The sequence below is a fragment of the Ambystoma mexicanum genome, chromosome 8 (genome assembly GCF_040938575.1).
Source record: "Ambystoma mexicanum isolate Mex_15411 chromosome 8, UKY_AmexF1_1, whole genome shotgun sequence".
Lineage (NCBI taxonomy): Eukaryota > Metazoa > Chordata > Amphibia > Caudata > Ambystomatidae > Ambystoma > Ambystoma mexicanum.
The window spans coordinates 671,580,585-671,598,316 of NC_090929.1; the positions used below are offsets into that span (position 1 = coordinate 671,580,585).

General features: G+C 54.4%; 1 protein-coding gene across 1 annotated transcript in view; it reads left to right on the top strand.

Annotated features, from left to right (window-relative positions):
* The window catches only part of LOC138473648 (claudin-16-like), a 231,249-nt gene that overhangs the window by 121,552 nt on the left and 91,965 nt on the right, over nucleotides 1-17,732 (top strand). Inside the window, exon 3 of the mRNA XM_069612174.1 lies at nucleotides 6,875-7,036. Within this exon, the coding sequence (XP_069468275.1) occupies nucleotides 6,875-7,036 (162 nt within the window). The remainder of the gene's footprint in view (nucleotides 1-6,874; nucleotides 7,037-17,732) is intronic.

Genomic DNA, 17,732 nt, shown 5'->3' on the forward strand with positions numbered 1-17,732 from the left:
CCCTGCACTGCTGGGGGTGGGGGTGATGGGGGACATGAGTGGGGGCCTGGTGGAGGCTGCCCCTGCACTGCTGGGGGGTGGGGGTGATAGGGGACATGAGTGGGGGCCTGGTGGAGGCTGCCCCTCCACTGCTGGGGGGTGGGGGTGGTGGTAGACATGGGTGGGGGCCTGGTGGAGGCTGCCCCTGGTGGCTGGGGGGTGGGGGTGCAGGAAGACATGAGTGGGGGCCTGGTGGAGGCTGCCCCTGCACTGCTGGGGGGTGGGGGTGATAGGGGACATGAGTGGGGGCCTGGTGGAGGCTGCCCCTGCACTGCTGGGGGGTGGGGGTGGTGGTAGACATGGGTGGGGGCTTGGTGGAGGCTGCCCCTGGTGGCTGGGGGGTGGGAGGGGGGGAGACATAAGTGGGGGCCTGGTGGAGGCTGCCCCTGCACTGCTGGGGGGTGGGGGTGATAGGGGACATGAGTGGGGGCCTGGTGGAGACTGCCCCTGGTGGCTGGGGGGTGGGGGTGGTGGTAGACATGGGTGGGGGTCTGGTGGAGGCTGCCCCTGCACTGCTGGGGGGTGGGGGTGGTGGGAGACATGAGTGGGGGCCTGGTGGAGGCTGCCCCTGGTGGCTGGGGGGTGGGGGTGATAGGGGACATGAGTGGGGGCCTGGTGGAGGCTGCCCCTGCACTGCTGGGGGGTGGGGGTGATGGGGGACATGAGTGGGGGCCTGGTGGAGACTGCCCCTGGTGGCTGGGGCGTGGGGGTGGTGGTAGACATGGGTGGGGGCCTGGTGGAGGCTGCCCCTGCACTGCTGGGGGGTGGGGGTGGTGGGAGACATGAGTGGGGGCCTGGTGGAGGCTGCCCCTGGTGGCTGGGGGGTGGGGGTGGTGGTAGACATGGGTGGGGGCCTGGTGGAGGCTGCCCCTGCACTGATAGGGGGTGGGGGCGGTGGTAGACATGAGTGGGGGCCTGGTGGAGGCTGCCCCTGGTGGCTGGGGGGTGGGGGTGGTGGTAGACATGGGTGGGGGCCTGGTGGAGGCTGTCCCTGCACTGCTGGGGGGTGGGGGTGGTGGGAGACATGGGTGGGGGCCTGGTGGAGGCTGCCCCTGCACTGCCGGGGGGTGGGGGTGGTGGTAGACATGGGTGGGGGCCTGGTGGAGGCTGCCCCTGGTGGCTGGGGGGTGGGGGTGCAGGGGGACATGTGTGGGAGCCTGGTGGAGGCTGCCCCTGCACTGGTGGGGGTGGTGGGAGACATGAGTGGGGGCCTGGTGGAGGCTGCCCCTGCACTGCTGGGGGGTGGGGGTGGTGGGAGACATGAGTGGGGGCCTGGTGGAGGCTGCCCCTGGTGGCTGGGGGGGTGGGGGTGATAGGGGACATGAGTGGGGGCCTGGTGGAGGCTGCCCCTGGTGGCTGGGGGTGATAGGGGACATGAGTGGGGGCCTGGTGGAGGCTGCCCCTGCACTGCTGGGGGGTGGGGGTGGTGGGAGACATGAGTGGGGGCCTGGTGGAGGCTGCCCCTGCACTGCTGGGGGGTGGGGGTGATAGGGGACATGAGTGGGGGCCTGGTGGAGGCTGCCCCTGCACTGCTGGGGGGTGGGGGTGGTGGGAGACATGAGTGGGGGCCTGGTGGAGGCTGCCCCTGCACTGCTGGGGGGTGGGGGTGATAGGGGACATGAGTGGGGGCCTGGTGGAGGCTGCCCCTGGTGGCTGGGGGTGATAGGGGACATGAGTGGGGGCCTGGGGTGGGGGTGGTGGTAGACATGGGCGGGGGCCTGGTGGAGGCTGCCCCTGCACTGCTGGGGGGTGGGGGTAGTGGTAGACATGGGTGGGGGCCTGGTGGAGGCTGCCCCTGGTGGCTGGGGGTGGGGGTGCAGGGGGACATGTGTGGGAGCCTGGTGGAGGCTGCCCCTGCACTGCTGGGGGGTGGGGGTGATAGGGGACATGAGTGGGGGCCTGGTGGAGGCTGCCCCTGCACTGCTGGGGGGTGGGGGTGGTGGTAGACATGGGTGGGGGCCTGGTGGAGGCTGCCCCTGGTGGCTGGGGGGTGGGGGTGCAGGGAGACATGAGTGGGGGCCTGGTGGAGGCTGCCCCTGCACTGCTGGGGGGTGGGGGTGATAGGGGACATGAGTGGGGGCCTGGTGGATGCTGCCCCTGCACTGCTGGGGGGTGGGGGTGGTGGTAGACATGGGTGGGGGCTTGGTGGAGGCTGCCCCTGGTGGCTGGGGGGTGGGGGTGGTGGAAGACATGAGTGGGGGCCTGGTGGAGGCTGCCCCTGCACTGCTGGGGGGCAGGGGTGGTGGTAGACATGGGTGGGGGCCTGGTGGAGGCTGCCCCTGCACTGCTGGGGGGTGGGGGTGATAGGGGACATGAGTGGGGGCCTGGTGGATGCTGCCCCTGGTGGCTGGGGGGTGGGGGTGCAGGGAGACATGAGTGGAGGCCTGGTGGAGGCTGCCCCTGCACTGCTGGGGGGTGGGGGTGATACATGAGTGGGGGCCTGGTGGAGGCTGCCCCTGCACTGCTGGGGGGTGGGGGTGATGGTAGACATGGGTGGGGGCTTGGTGGAGGCTGCCCCTGGTGGCTGGGGGGTGGGGGTGGTGGGAGACATGGGTGGGGGCCTGGTGGAGGCTGCCCCTGCACTGCTGGGGGGTGGGGGTGATAGGGGACATGAGTGGGGGCCTGGTGGAGACTGCCCCTGGTGGCTGGGGGGTGGGGGTGGTGGTAGACATGGGTGGGGGCCTGGTGGAGGCTGCCCCTGCACTGCTGGGGGGTGGGGGTGATAGGGGACATGAGTGGGGGCCTGGTGGAGGCTGCCCCTGGTGGCTGGGGGGTGGGGGTGATAGGGGACATGAGTGGGGGCCTGGTGGAGGCTGGCCCTGCACTGCTGGGGGGTGGGGGTGGTGGGAGACATGAGTGGGGGCCTGGTGGAGGCTGCCCCTGCACTGCTGGGGGGTGGGGGTGATAGGGGACATGAGTGGGGGCCTGGTGGAGGCTGCCCCTGCACTGCTGGGGGGTGGGGGTGCAGGGAGACATGAGTGGGGGCCTGGTGGAGGCTGCCCCTGCACTGCTGGGGGGTGGGGGTGATAGGGGACATGAGTGGGGGCCTGGTGGAGGCTGCCCCTGCACTGCTGGGGGGTGGGGGTGGTGGTAGACATGGGTGGGGGCTTGGTGGAGGCTGCCCCTGGTGGCTGGGGGGTGGGGGTGGTGGGAGACATGAGTGGGGGCCTGGTGGAGGCTGCCCCTGCACTGCTGGGGGGCAGGGGTGGTGGTAGACATGGGTGGGGGCCTGGTGGAGGCTGCCCCTGCACTGCTGGGGGGTGGGGGTGATAGGGGACATGAGTGGGGGCCTGGTGGAGGCTGCCCCTGGTGGCTGGGGGTGGGGGTGCAGGGAGACATGAGTGGGGGCCTGGTGGAGGCTGCCCCTGCACTGCTGGGGGGTGGGGGTGGTGGTAGACATGGGTGGGGGCTTGGTGGAGGCTGCCCCTGGTGGCTGGGGGGTGGGGGTGGTGGGAGACATGAGTGGGGGCCTGGTGGAGGCTGCCCCTGCACTGCTGGGGGGTGGGGTGGTGGTAGACATAGGTGGGGGCCTGGTGGAGGCTGCCCCTGCACTGCTGGGGGGTGGGGGTGATAGGGGACATGAGTGGGGGCCTGGTGGAGACTGCCCCTGTAGCTGGGGGGTGGGGGGTGGTGGTAGACATGGGTGGGGGCCTGGTGGAGGCTGCCCCTGCACTGCTTGGGGGTGGGGGTGATAGGGGACATGAGCGGGGGTCTGGTGGAGGCTGCCCCTGGTGGCTGGGGGGTGGGGGTGGTAGGGGACATGAGTGGGGGCCTGGTGGAGGCTGCCCCTGCACTGCTGGGGGGTGGGGGTGGTGGGAGACATGAGTGGGGGCCTGGTAGAGGCTGCCCCTGCACTGCTGGGGGGTGGGGGTGATAGGGGACATGAGTGGGGGCCTGGTGGAGGCTGCCCCTGCACTGCTGGGGGGTGGGGGTGGTGGGAGACATGAGTGGGGGACTGGTGGAGGCTGCCCCTGCACTGCTGGGGGGTGGGGTGATGGGGGACATGATTGGGGGCCTGGTGGAGGCTGCCCCTGCACTGCTGGGGGGTGGGGGTGGTAGGGGACATGAGTGGGGGCCTGGTGGAGGCTGCCCCTGCACTGCTGGGGGGTGGGGGTAGACATGGGTGGGGGCCTGGTGGAGGCTGCCCCTGGTGGCTGGGGGGTGGGGGTGCAGGAAGACATGAGTGGGGGCCTGGTGGAGGCTGCCCCTGCACTGCTGGGGGGTGGGGGTGATAGGGGACATGAGTGGGGGCCTGGTGGAGGCTGCCCCTGCACTGCTGGGGGGTGGGGGTGTTGGTAGACATGGGTGGGGGCTTGGTGGAGGCTGCCCCTGGTGGCTGGGGGGTCGGAGGGGGGGAGACATAAGTGGGGGCCTGGTGGAGACTGCCCCTGGTGGCTGGGGGGTGGGGGTGGTGGTAGACATGGGTGGGGGTCTGGTGGAGGCTGCCCCTGCACTGCTGGGGGGTGGGGGTGGTGGGAGACATGAGTGGGGGCCTGGTGGAGGCTGCCCCTGGTGGCTGGGGGTGGGGGTGATAGGGGACATGAGTGGGGGCCTGGTGGAGGCTGCCCCTGCACTGCTGGGGGGTGGGGGTGATAGGGGACATGAGTGGGGGCCTGGTGGAGACTGCCCCTGGTGGCTGGGGGGTGGGGGTGGTGGTAGACATGAGTGGGGGCCTGGTAGAGGCTGCCCCTGGTGGCTGGGGGGTGGGGGTGATAGGGGACATGAGTGGGGGCCTGGTGGAGGCTGCCCCTGCACTGCTGGGGGGTGGGGGTGGTGGGAGACATGAGTGGGGGCCTGGTGGAGGCTGCCCCTGGTGGCTGGGGGGTGGGGGTGGTGGTAGACATGGGTGGGGGCCTGGTGGAGGCTGCCCCTGCACTGATGGGGGGTGGGGGTGGTGGGAGACATGAGTGGGGGCCTGGTGGAGGCTGCCCCTGGTGGCTGGGGGGTGGGGGTGGTGGTAGACATGGCTGGGGGCCTGGTGGAGGCTGCCCCTGCACTGCTGGGGGGTGGGGGTGGTGGGAGACATGAGTGGGGGCCTGGTGGAGGCTGCCCCTGCACTGCTGGGGGGTGGGGGTGGTGGTAGACATGGGTGGGGGCCTGGTGGAGGCTGCCCCTGGTGGCTGGGGGGTGGGGGTGCAGGGGGACATGTGTGGGAGCCTGGTGGAGGCTGCCCCTGCACTGCTGGGGGGTGGCAGTGGTGGGAGACATGAGTGAGGGCCTGGTGGAGGCTGCGCCTGCACTGCTGGGGGGTGGGGGTGATAGGGGACATGAGTGGGGGCCTGGTGGAGGCTGCCCCTGGTGGCTGGGGGGTGGGGGTGATAGGGGACATGAGTGGGGGCCTGGTGGAGGGTGCCCCTGGGGGCTGGGGGTGCAGGGGGACATGCATTGGTGGGCAGTGGTGCAAGGTGACATGTGGGTTGGCTGGGGGGCATGGCCATGGTGGATGGGGTGCCTGCAGGACATGTGCAGGGTAGGCCCCTGTGGTGTGGGCCACCTGGAGGGGCCGTGGAGGGTGTAGAGGGAACACCTGGGAGGACCCACATGTGCAATTCACGTGTGGTGCTCCCCGCGCACCCCTGTAATACACGTACCCTGATGGAATCGCGTGTGATACTTCCCGCGCACCCCTGAAATACACGTACCCTGATGGAATCGCGTGTGATACTTCCCGCGCACCCCTGAAATACACGTACCCTGCTGATTTTGCGTGTGATACTTCCCGCGCACCCCTGAAATACACGTACCCTGCTGTTTTTGCGTGTCATACTTCCCGCGCACCCCTGGAATACACGTACCCTGATGGAATCGCGTGTGATACTTCCCGCACACCCCTGAGATACACGTACCCTGCTGCTTTTGCGTGTGATACTTCCCGCGCACACCTGAAATACACGTACCCTGCTGCTTTTGCGTGTGTTACTTCCCACGCACCCCTGATGCACACGTACACAGGACATTCGCGTGTGGAACATCCCGCGAACCACTGAAATACACGTTCCCCGCTTGGCGTTTGCTGTTTGCCAGCCCTATGAACTGGTCCAGGGTTAGCGCAGCCCTTTGCGATTATTTGAGGATTTTGAAGGCTTTTCCTTGCGCGAGGGCGTTCTTGGGGCGTAACTGGCGCTGCTGCAGGGTCGCTGCGCCACGCTGCGCCACGGCTGGTTTTGGATGCGAAAATCCATGAATACGCTGTGCGCGGAAATCGGTTTTAGCGCACGCGGCTGGCGCAGACATTCGCACGGGCACGCTGTGCGCCAGCCGCGTGCGCCACTTTTGTGCAAATTTCTATGAATTACCCTGTTAATTTGGTAGAGTGGTGAAACATGCAATCTTTACAAATACATGTTTGATCAGTACGGCCAAACTAGCAATGAAGCTCAAGGGTAAAGTATAGAAGTACTCATGCATAGGCGCTTTGATGACTTTGATGACCAACCGTTTTTGTCTTTGTATGTTCCTTTCTCCTTCTCTCCCGCACTCTTTGTCACGCACTTATACCAGTTGAAATGCCTCTGGCCTACTATGCTAGTTATTGTTGTTAGATCATTTTGGATTCTTCAAGGCCTAAGAATGACGACTGTATCCTTTTGTTCCCTTCCCGCCTTGAAGCACTTCACTTGTGTATAAGCGCTTTAAAAATAAACAATTACAAAGGGATCTAGTGGGTTTTGCCTCTTCCACTCCTGCGGTACGGTTGGCCTAATCCGCTCTAAAAACTTAACTATATTCGGAGAGGCAGAACTTTTTAAATGGGTGTTTGTGGCAGAGGGAGGGGTACAAGGTTTTGTGTTAATTGTCACTGTCCATAAATTGTCATTTCTTTTATTTTTTACAGTTTCGTTGGTAATCACCCGTGCCCTGATGGTTGTGAAGGGAGTGTTGTGCATCATTGCACTCCCAATTCTGATCCTGGGAATGAAATGTACTACATTCGTCCATGTGAAACGCCAGAAGTATGCGTTCTCCGTTTCTTCTGGAATACTATTTCTTCTGGGAGGTAGGAGCATGAGTTTACTTGTCGCTGACTAATTAGCAAACTACTTGAAGGCTAGTGACCAACTGCATCTATGGATGTGAATACTGGGTTGGTGAAATGACATTGGTAATGTATTTGATGACTTGGCACTACAACTATTCAGACCCAGCCATTCAGGCCCAGATTATCTAACATTTGCATCATAATTGGACAATAGTTTAGAAAATACGGAGTGGAGCAAACAGGTTTTGGTCACAACCTGTATTATCTAAAAACTTTAGAACTAGAGCAAAAATGAATAACACTGTTTTCTGGACTATGTTTGCTGCAAACAGAAATTGTGGGAAATGGACTGGATCAATACTAAAATAGAGTTGGTAAATTGAAATGCTGCAAAAGAAACTAGGTGAATTTCCACTATATTTGCCAAAATGTCCTCACCCTTATTGGAGGAAGCAATATATGCGATTACATTTTAATCTCTTACCGTCACTATAGGTTTTATGTCCTAGTTTGAAAACTGAACATCATAAGAGATGATTTCAAGTTTGTCGGCATCCCGCGGATAACACCAGTGGGATACCGGGAAACTGCCCTTACCTTCTCCGCTGCCCGATATCCCGGTATTTCCAGGTTAGTACGGGCAGCGGAGTTCCGGTAAATTCCCATTCGATGGGATTTCCTGAATCACTGGCAACGTTAGTAAACATGCCCAGTTGTTTACCAATAGGGGCCTCAACTCCCGGCAGGGCAGGCCTCCCGGGAGATCCGTGACCCCCACTGGCAAACTTGAAATGTGTTGTATGGGAAAAATGCTAGAGCTGGAATTACCAGAATTATTTCTGGACCGTCACAGTTGTAATGAGGCCCAGGCTTTGGCCTTGCATTATTAGACATTTTAGAATCTCTGTGATCTTATTTTTTATGCTAAGGGCAGTAAGATCTGAGTACGTTTCTAAATGTGTACATAATGTTGATGCCCTTTTGAGTTCTGCTCTCTGGGATAGACTGCTCAATGGCACGCAGCTGTCATCGATTCTCATGGTTGGGACTTCTGCCCAATATTTATTCCCAGACAGTGAATTGAGAACATGTGATTGAGGTGTGTGAGTATTTTTTAGTGTTTTTAGGCAGAGATTTCCCCTTCTTTCTGCTTTTTCTTTTCTTATTGGATTATATGTTTTAGGATGTATTTTAAGGAAGTGTGTTAGCTAATAATTAAATATTTAATGTCTTTGTATTGACACGTGCAAGGTTTGTTTAAAACGTGCACAAAAAATAAAATTAAAAAATACAGTAATACTGTTTGCTGCATAAAATTAAAAGAAAGGTGTGTACTACATATCTTTTCATGTTAAGCAGCAAACTTAGTAAATAAAACAGACTGCTTCATTTTTGCCTTAGCGAAAACATTTTTAGATCATGTAGTTTGGAGCTAAACCTGTTAGCTCCATCCTACATTATCCAAGCAGAAAAACTGGTGATAAATTAATGTGCTCCTTTTTTGCACAGTGGAAACCTTTTCATAATCTGGCCCAGGGGGCCTATTTGGTCAAATTGGAGTTTGCATATCAGGAAAATAGAGTTGGCTTATTGCTGTCCTTGCAACAACAAAAAAAGGGGACCCTTTTACACTTTTTAATCTGCACATATTTGTATTTGACCTATGCGCTAACGAGATTAAATGGGCGTTTGCGACTTTAGAAACGGCAAAACCCTGCTGCTGAACAAAATGTTCAAATCCTGCTTGGAAAGGAGACGGTTTACGTAAAGATCTTTGCACATTTTGGCATTGGGTAAATGATCAGCACTTGCCATCCCTGGGCCGTGTTTTTGTAATCATCAAAGATGTGATATTTTGTATTCAGAGCATTGACCAGATAAGGCTCCTCGAAAGGTGTACGCACTGCGGGCCGTCCTACAGACATTATGAGCACAAGGGCAAACCTTTTCCTAATGGGAAAAAAACATTCCTCCAATGCCTATTTGCACGAGGGAAAGGGCTCGTTATAAATTTACTGGTAGCCCGACTGTAATTCCGGCGGGATACCGGCAAACTGCCCCTACCGTTTCTGCCGCCTGATATACCAGTATTACCGGGATATTAAAGCGGCGGAAAGGGCGGTAAATCCCATTCCATGAAGTCCCATAGGACCGCTAGTACTGGTGCCGTTAATTCCAGCATTTATTTTCCTGTGGGGGCCTGATTTACCGGCAGGTCAGGTCAGGCCTGGCGGTAAGTCAGTGCCCCCACCGGCAAACTTGTGTTTCCACGGTCCGGAAAAAAATGCTGGTGCCGGAATTACCAGAAATGTTACTGCCATTTTCTCCGGACCGGGGAAGATGTAATGACCCCCTTACACCAGTGGTCGAAGTGAGCGGGAGCGGTGCTCCTCTACTTTTTAAAATTACATTTTACAGCTCCTCCTATACTTTTATTTGAAAAAGAAACCGTTCCGGAATGGTTTCGTTTTAAAATAAAAGTGTAGGAAGCCGTTGCAGCTTGCACTTTCAGTGCACTGCAGTGAACGTTCCCTTAAACAGCAGGTGCTAGTGGTTGGGGGTTATGTATTGTGTGTGGGAGAGGGCTTGGCGGTGGGGATTGTGGGGAGCGGGGGAGAGGCCAGCAGGGGACATAGTTCCACTACTTCTTTTCGTTCACTTCGACCACTGCCTTACACTATAGCAAACATTTCCCAGGTGCATAAACACATTGGAAGGATATTGTTTATTGCCCTAGTACTATTTGCACTTACACTGGTGCAACGCTTATGTAATACCTCTGTGCTTGTTTGTATGATTGTGTGCTAGATAGAGCAGCTGTCGCAACCAGTAGCAACTCAGATGCCGACATATACATTACCTGATGGACGAGTGCAGTGTGAACAGTACATCAAACATGGAAGCCATTCAACATTTACCTCTTACACAGACTTTCTTCCCAAGAAGTACTCATGGCGGTTCCTCTCATGCATCTGATACATGTATGTTGACCACCTTCCCCCAATTTCTCTCGTCTACCATGTCGGTGACTTTTCTCATGGATGACAGGCTCTGGCATCGGGGTCAGTGCGTATGAGGAACGGGAAACTAAGGGTCTCCTAATATGGGGGGACGTGTCCACCTGGAAAAGCCATTGCGGGAACTAGAACATACTGCAAACCATTCAGCAAACAAAGCGACCTCCAGCGTGCATGTCCATAAACTTTGATTTTTGTTTTTTTAGATTTATAGCACGCACCAAATGAAATGAACCGTATATTGGCGCAGATGACACAACTGAAGGTAGATAAGAGAAATCGAGAAGGATCCCAGATGAAATGGGGCCATCTACCTAAAAGGAAGGTCTTCAGTGCCTGGCGGAATTGAAGAAGTGAGCTCATAGTTCTTAACGGTAGCAGCAGAGAATTCCACAACCTGGGACCAAAGATGGAGAATCTTCTGTCACCTCTAGTTATAAAAACCGAGTGAGGGATAGTCAGGAGATGTCCATCGCATGATCGCAGATGTCTCATGGGTTGATACGGCTGTATTAGCTCTTTGGCCATGTGCTGAATGGATATGCAGTAAACCAGTGAACACCAGTGCTGTAATGATTCAGTATCCACCCGTCACACTTAGTGCTATAACAAACTCACTATGCATGCAAACTCTGGGAAATCTAGACCTTCATCGGTACCGATCAAGCAAGCAGCCTCCATCATAACGTTCGCCAGAATGTCCAAAGAGAGAGTCTTCCTTCAATCCTGGACACATAACATGATAATGCTATGATACAACAAAGGCAATTCTAAATAGCCTAAACCATACTACCCTATAAACCTATTAGAAACAGAAGCCAACAGCTTCACGAAGATCACACTAGAGAAGTCAAAAAAGGCATGCTGGAGGAAACGTAGATCATATCTGGATACCGAGGTGGGTACAAACTGGACTTTCAAACAGGCTAAGCCTTAATTTTACAGAATTAAATCCTATATATTGATTTGCAGTCACCATTCATAGGCACTACAAATATCTGCCTTTTACCCGAAAAACCATAAGCCTGATGATTTACCCATCTCCACATACCTAGGGAATTTGTTTTTTCTCTATTGTTTCCTCCTTTTTTTCTTTCGATGTTCTTTTTTTTATTGAACTATGACAAAGATGAATTAATTGCTCATCTGTCATGGCCTGGAAGAGGAGGGTCCCTAAACCCATACCTAATGCACAAATGCATTGCCTATCCTCATGTACTACACACACTCTCAAGGCTCCTGGACTGTCCCAGTACACCTATGGAGGCAGGCCTGCAAGCCCTATGGTGATGGCAGTGAGTCTGCAGCCCAAGCACTGTTGCACACAGGGTTAACAGGGTGGCATAGAAACAGATCCTTGAACACCTGACAAACTACAATATCCTTAACAAATGGCGATTGAGTTTTAGACCAGGATATTGTACCGAAACCGCCTTATTGGATCTCAAATCCAGTATGCTGCAAGCTATAGACATGGGACAACTAGTACTCCTCATACTGCTAGACTTGTCTGCCGCTTTTGATTTGGTGGACTATGCACTACTGATCAAGAGACTTAAGCAAGTGGCAAAGTTTACTGACAGTGCGGCAGCTTGGGTGAAATCTTTCTTGGAAAATAGATTAATTAGGGTCTGTAGTAACATTGCAGAAGCCAGCCCAGTCAACCTTCAATATGGAGAACCTCAGAGGGTTTGCCTCTCGCCATCCTTATATCATATTTTTACCGTTCCTTTGTTCCAGTTGCTCAAGGATAGGGGAATACACTTTGCTAATTATGCAGATGACACGCAGTACGACATTCCCCTATCAGGAAAACACAAAGAGGACATATATGCGATCAATGAAGTATATGGACTGATCCAAGCATGGATGCTAAAAAGCAGATTAGCTTTAAACAATGTAAAACAGAATTGATGGTGGTAGGGACAGGTATTAAAGTGCAAAAGCTGTGTTTGGAATACTCACACTTTCAGGTGGCATGCAGTAAAACTGCCACTAAATAGATAGTTAATACCCCGGGGCTCTATGTGGATCAAATGCTAAATATACGAGCCCAAGTCAACAGATTGGTGTCAATATCAGCATACTATGTATATTCACCCTTACCTCACAGCAAAAAGCTGTAGGACAGTGGATAGGAAGAAAGAATACCTATAGGATACACATGTGATTATCGTGACTCTGACCATTCATCATCATCAGTCTTATACAATCACACTCCATTCAACGCATTCTTTCTGCAGGAACGTGTCTGTACTCTGTTATGATGTACACAAATATATATTTCTATCTTATAAAAGTGGGTATAACATATTTGGGCCCTGGCACTTATTTTCTAAAAATTAAGCACTGGGGTAGTGATGAAACTGCAGAAAATGCCAGAATGTCCACCACGTTCAACTGAGGTACAAATTCAGGGTAAGGCTGGAGGGTTGGAAAGGCGAGGATGACGGAAGGAGATTTGGGCACTTACTGTATGCACTTCATCTTTGAATGGTATAATTTCACAATTGGAGACCATAACCGACCACCCGCTGTAAACCATTATCTGGTAAAACCAGAAGGTTTGGTACTATTAGCACTTATGCTCTAGCATTTGAATGGTGTGTCTCCAATCTATCTTAAAGGGAATACAGCAAATCTGGCAAAGCAAGCACCCGCAAGGGACATCGATGTGTTGTCCCACAAGACCCCAAGAGAATGTGGTGAGCGTTACATCATATCAGCTGTGTACAAAAAAATGATATTCATAAACCCCTGCTGAAGCACTCGCCCTGGATCCCTATTATTGGCCATAAGTGGTGTGAAACTCGTAGGCCAGGCTAAGTAGTTGATGTACTATAATTTTACTTTAATCATGGCCACATAGAAGTTAAAATTGTATGTCTCAGAGTTGTAACCTTGGGATAAATGTTCTCCTTTGGAAGATAGAGGCACATTTGAATGATTACTTGCCTTAAATTGATTATTTTTTTATGTAAATGCTGATGTGTTTACTAATGATTTATAAACTTGAATTTATAACATGTTGTAGTTACTTATGGAATCATTGTAATGTATTTACTGTCTCTAGAGTGCTCATTTGCTACACAACATCCAGGGCGAGAAGCAGATAATCGGAATCGCTAACCCAAGGAGGACCCTCAAACAACAAGAGTAATTAAACCAAGGAGATACGAAAGAAGTGTGGCGGCATGGAAAAAAACCACGGCTGTGAGTGCCCGTAAAGTGACGATTGTGCCGCAGGGAGGGAACCAGGGTTGAGATCCATCAACCAAAAGGAATTGAACTGTTGATCAAGGAGAAGTCATCCTTGTACTACTTCAGTCCTATTGCAGTCTTCTATCTGGCACAACCCTGCACATATCCCCATCAAATCTTTGTTTAAACAAAACATTTGTCTCAGTCACTTGTCAATTTTACTCCGCTTTATAACTATTCACAGCCATTCATCATCAATCTAAGCCCCCAACAGTACCTCATGGCGGCAAAAAACCAAGATGATTTGCATTAGCAAGAACCATCAAAGGAAACACAAATAGCCAAAAAAGGAATTTGTGGAGAAAATGTACGGGTTGAATATGCCTGTTACAATTCTGAGACTTTGGAACATGCTGTAATTTCCTGAAACAGGTCTGAAACACCCGGGCAGTAAATCCTTGAAACATGCCTCAAACAAACGTAAACACATTTTCAAGACCAACTGCTTCTATTCCTAAAACCTCCTAGAAAAGTAATCAGCATAGTCAAAGCAGAAAAGAAACGAAGAAATAAATTGCATACGGAGCACACACCTGAAACGTGAATAACATTAGATAAGATAATTGGAAATGTCACAAGATAGACATTTCTAAAGGTTGGCCTGGATCTGGTATTTCCTGAATTTGTCTCAGTCATACAACCAATGGTTAATTTTTTGAACATCAAAGTGGATTACATTTCCAAAATCACCAATGAAATGGAGCGGAATAACATGGAAGTCGGACGTGATGATGCAATTACCTTATTTGAAATGTGCTGAAGTCCCCAGCCTGCTTCAAAAGTGCCAGAGGGTAGTGATTCTGGGTCCAGGTACCACCCAGGGCTAATGCAAGATGGGACCGGGGTGGAATAGGGAATCCCTTTTTCCTAGTGGCTGACACATGGCAGGAGACAGCCACATGGCACCTGTGCAACCCCACCTGCTGCATCCCCTCCCTGGAGTCCCATTGTGCAAGAGCTTAATAGTCGTGGTACCATGCCCACTGACCTAACCCTGCCAGCATGCTCCCAGCCCCTTGGAGTCTCGCACTAATGTTATGTGAAGCCTGCAAGCTCCTGGTTTAAAAAAAAAAACACGTAATGGTGAAACTTCACTGTTCCCCAACGTGTGAATCCTGCACTGGCGCACATATATGGTACAATTTTTTTGCCGGTAGACTGGAGGAGTGCCACAAGAAGCCTTTTTTGGTGTATTTGAAAGTGTACACCAAAGCAAGCATTACCTCCACGTCCACTCTTCCTCGTCCCAGTACTTACTTCATGAGGCACCTGCCTCCGACACAGGACCTTCTTCTATTTCTTTAAATCTCTATAACTCCTCCCCCACATCCATGTCACTCAGTTTTAATTTTTCCTGCCTCCGGCAGGTTGGGCTTTTTCTTCCCGGTGCGAGGCACCAGGGAGCACCGATTGCTGGCCCCCTGGGGGGGCTGTGTGGCGGGGCCCTCGGCTCCCTCAGGTGCGGCGCTGCTCCTGGGCCCCCTGCGGGGCTTGGGGTCACAGTTGAGCTGGATTGCCTCGCTCGGTTCTTTGCTGGGCTCCGGACCGCAGCGTGAGCATTGTGTCCCGGGTCCTGCATGGCCCCGGGAAGGTAAGGAGAGGGGAGGACTGGGCTTGATGTTTTTCCCCTCTCCTCCTGTTTTGGCCGTCTTGATTCGACTTGGGCCTTCCCTTTTGTTGTGAGGCCTCTCTGCTTCTTGTCGTGGGGTGACAGTGGCAGAGAGTCTTTGGGAGTGCGGGGGCTCTGTTCTGTCGCAGGCATGTCACATACCACCTGCTCCTCAGACACACGGCCCAGGATGCACCGGATGTTAGCTGCATTATCTGGGGGAAGGTAAGGAGAGGGGAGGACTGTGCTTGATATTTTTCCCCTCTCCTGCTGGTATGGCCATCTTGACTCCTTCAACATGCCGTTTTCCTCGTGCCTTGTGTGCACATCTTTATTGGAAATGATGGCAAGCACTTGGCAGTATGGGCTAAGCCTTCCCTTTTGTTGTGAGGCCTCTCTGCTTCTTGTCGTGGGGTGACTATGACAGAGTATTTGAAAGTGTGGGGGCTCTGTTCTGTCGCAGGCATGTCACATACCACCCGCTCCTCAGAGACACACGGCCCAGGATGCACCGGATGTTAGCTGCATTATCTGGGGGAAGGTAAGGAGAGGGGAGGACTGTGCTTGATGTTTTCCCCTCTCTTGCTGGTATGGCCATCTTGACTCCTTCGAAAGGCCGTTACCTCGTGCTCCGTGTGCACATCTTTATTGGAAATGATGGCAAGCACTTGGCAGTATGGGCTAGCCTTCCCTTTTTGTTGTGAGCCCTCTCTGCTTCTTGTCGTGGGGTGACTATGACAGAGTATTTGAAAGTTTGGGGGCTCTGTACTGTCACAGGCATGTCACATACTACCCGCTCCTCAGAGACACACGGCCCAGGATGCACCGGATGTTGGCTGCATTCCTTGCGTGCTGCCTGTGAATACGGCGCAGATTTGGACACGTCTGCAAGCGGCCGGAAGGGTACCGGCCTGGCATAGTCTACACTTCGGGTTCGAGTATCAGCGGTGCTGACTCGGTCCTTCAATCTTCCTAGACCGACGCATTGGAACGATCTAGAGCATGGGGCTACCAGCTACTGGATACAGGGCTCAAGCCACCTCTCAGTCATGTGGCGTGTTAGTGGTGTGTTTGGGTCTGTGCTAGCTATGGACGCAGACTCCTTGTCCTGTCCTCTTCCTCTAAACTGCGCGAGGGAAAGTCGAAGGAGTTGATTTGCTTTTCCCTTGTCTGGCATGGGATTATTGAAAATGCATCATGGAAGTAACGGCCATGCAGGGGGTTCCCAGTGTCTCTTCTTTTAGGGCCTAGGTCCTCCGGTGCCGACGTGTTGCTTTCACGCCTCCTCTCAGACTTGTGGGAAGTGATAGGGCACATGGTGGCACATGTCTGTGCTTAGAGGGGTTCTCAGAGCCCCTGGTGCCGGTGGAGGGGGATGTCACTTCAGTGGGTTTTCCAGTATAGGCATACCTCAGGTAGGGGGTTGCCTTTGATGTCGGCTATCCGGGATGGATTGCTTTGCCCCGCTTTGTGACAGTACTCTGCCCTTTTGACGCCAGCCTGGTGGCTCCTCTGTCAGCTGAGGGGGCCATAGTCTGCTGGACTTCTGGGCTGTCCAGTATCTTCCTTTTGATAGGTCAGATCTTTTTGTGGGCTGACAAGCATGCCGTTATATTGTGGCGCAGGCCTGTTTCAACGTCCTGTGATTTCCCTCTGGTGCAAGTGCAGTGACTGGCGGTTTTCCCTGGCTCCTCGTCTCTATCTTCTCACAGGTGTATGGGACCGGTGGGGTTTGGCTTCCTGGGTAATGGGCTCCTTCTGGAGGGGGTATCAGTTGCCGTTCCTGTCTCCTCCTGTCCAGGTTTTCATGGTTAGGACTTTGGTACCCAGCTCACGGTCCAAGTAGTTGGCCATGGGATCCGTTCTCTCCGAACGGTTGTTGTGGGTTACCGTCTTGCCCGTTCCTCTCCCTGTTCAGGGTCAAGTTTTCTACTTGCGGGTGTTCCTGGTCCCTATGCCTTCTAGGATGTGTCACCTGCTTATGGGTCTCAAGACCCTGCACTGCTTGTCCGGACGTCTGGGGAGAGCGTACTCTGGATGTTGTGCAGGGGGGGGCGCTTGCTGGCTGTTCTGGGCTGGGTTCTCAGAAGGCAGTATGTCTCGGCTCGCCTGTTGCTGAAGTTACGGGGCACGTGGCGTCTTGCATGTTTTCCGGTTCCTTGAGCCCATCTTCGGTTACGTCTCCTGGTGTCTTATACTCTCTCCCACTGGCTCCCGACATCTCAGCTTTCGTAGTTTTGTTTTCAGTGTCCCCAGCGCTGCGGGTGTCCCTGCTATGGTGGCGGGGGGGTTTCAGGTCTACAGGCTGAGGTGTGCATGGTCCTTCCTCCTGTGGCCTCTCCTACTACCAACACCAGCAGAAAGGGTCTACATTGGGGGTCCTCTCAGCTCAAGGGTTGTGAGATCTGGGGAGAGCCGGCGATCATCCAATTGGCAAGAGTTGTGCCATTGTCCAAGCTCTGGTGTACTTCGAGGAGTTGCTGGACGGTCGGCGGTTTTTGGTCCGATCGGACAATACGACGGCCTTGGCATATGTCAACTGCAAAAGGGGTTCCGGCCACTCCTTGAATGCTCTGGCAGCGCTGATAGGCACCTGGGAGGACTCTCATCTGGTGTCTCTGGTGGCCTCACGTATCAGAAGGGTGGACAATGTTCAAGCGGATCTTCTCAGACGCCGGTTTTCACTCCTCTGCGGAACTGGTCCTGTTGGCCCAGGTCTTTGCGGTTACCTGTGTCAGATTAGGGTCCCTGGTTCTAGACCTGTTTGCATCCCCGGCCTCAGCAGAAGTTCCCCTCTTCTGCTCTAGGTTTCAGGCTGAGGGGATTG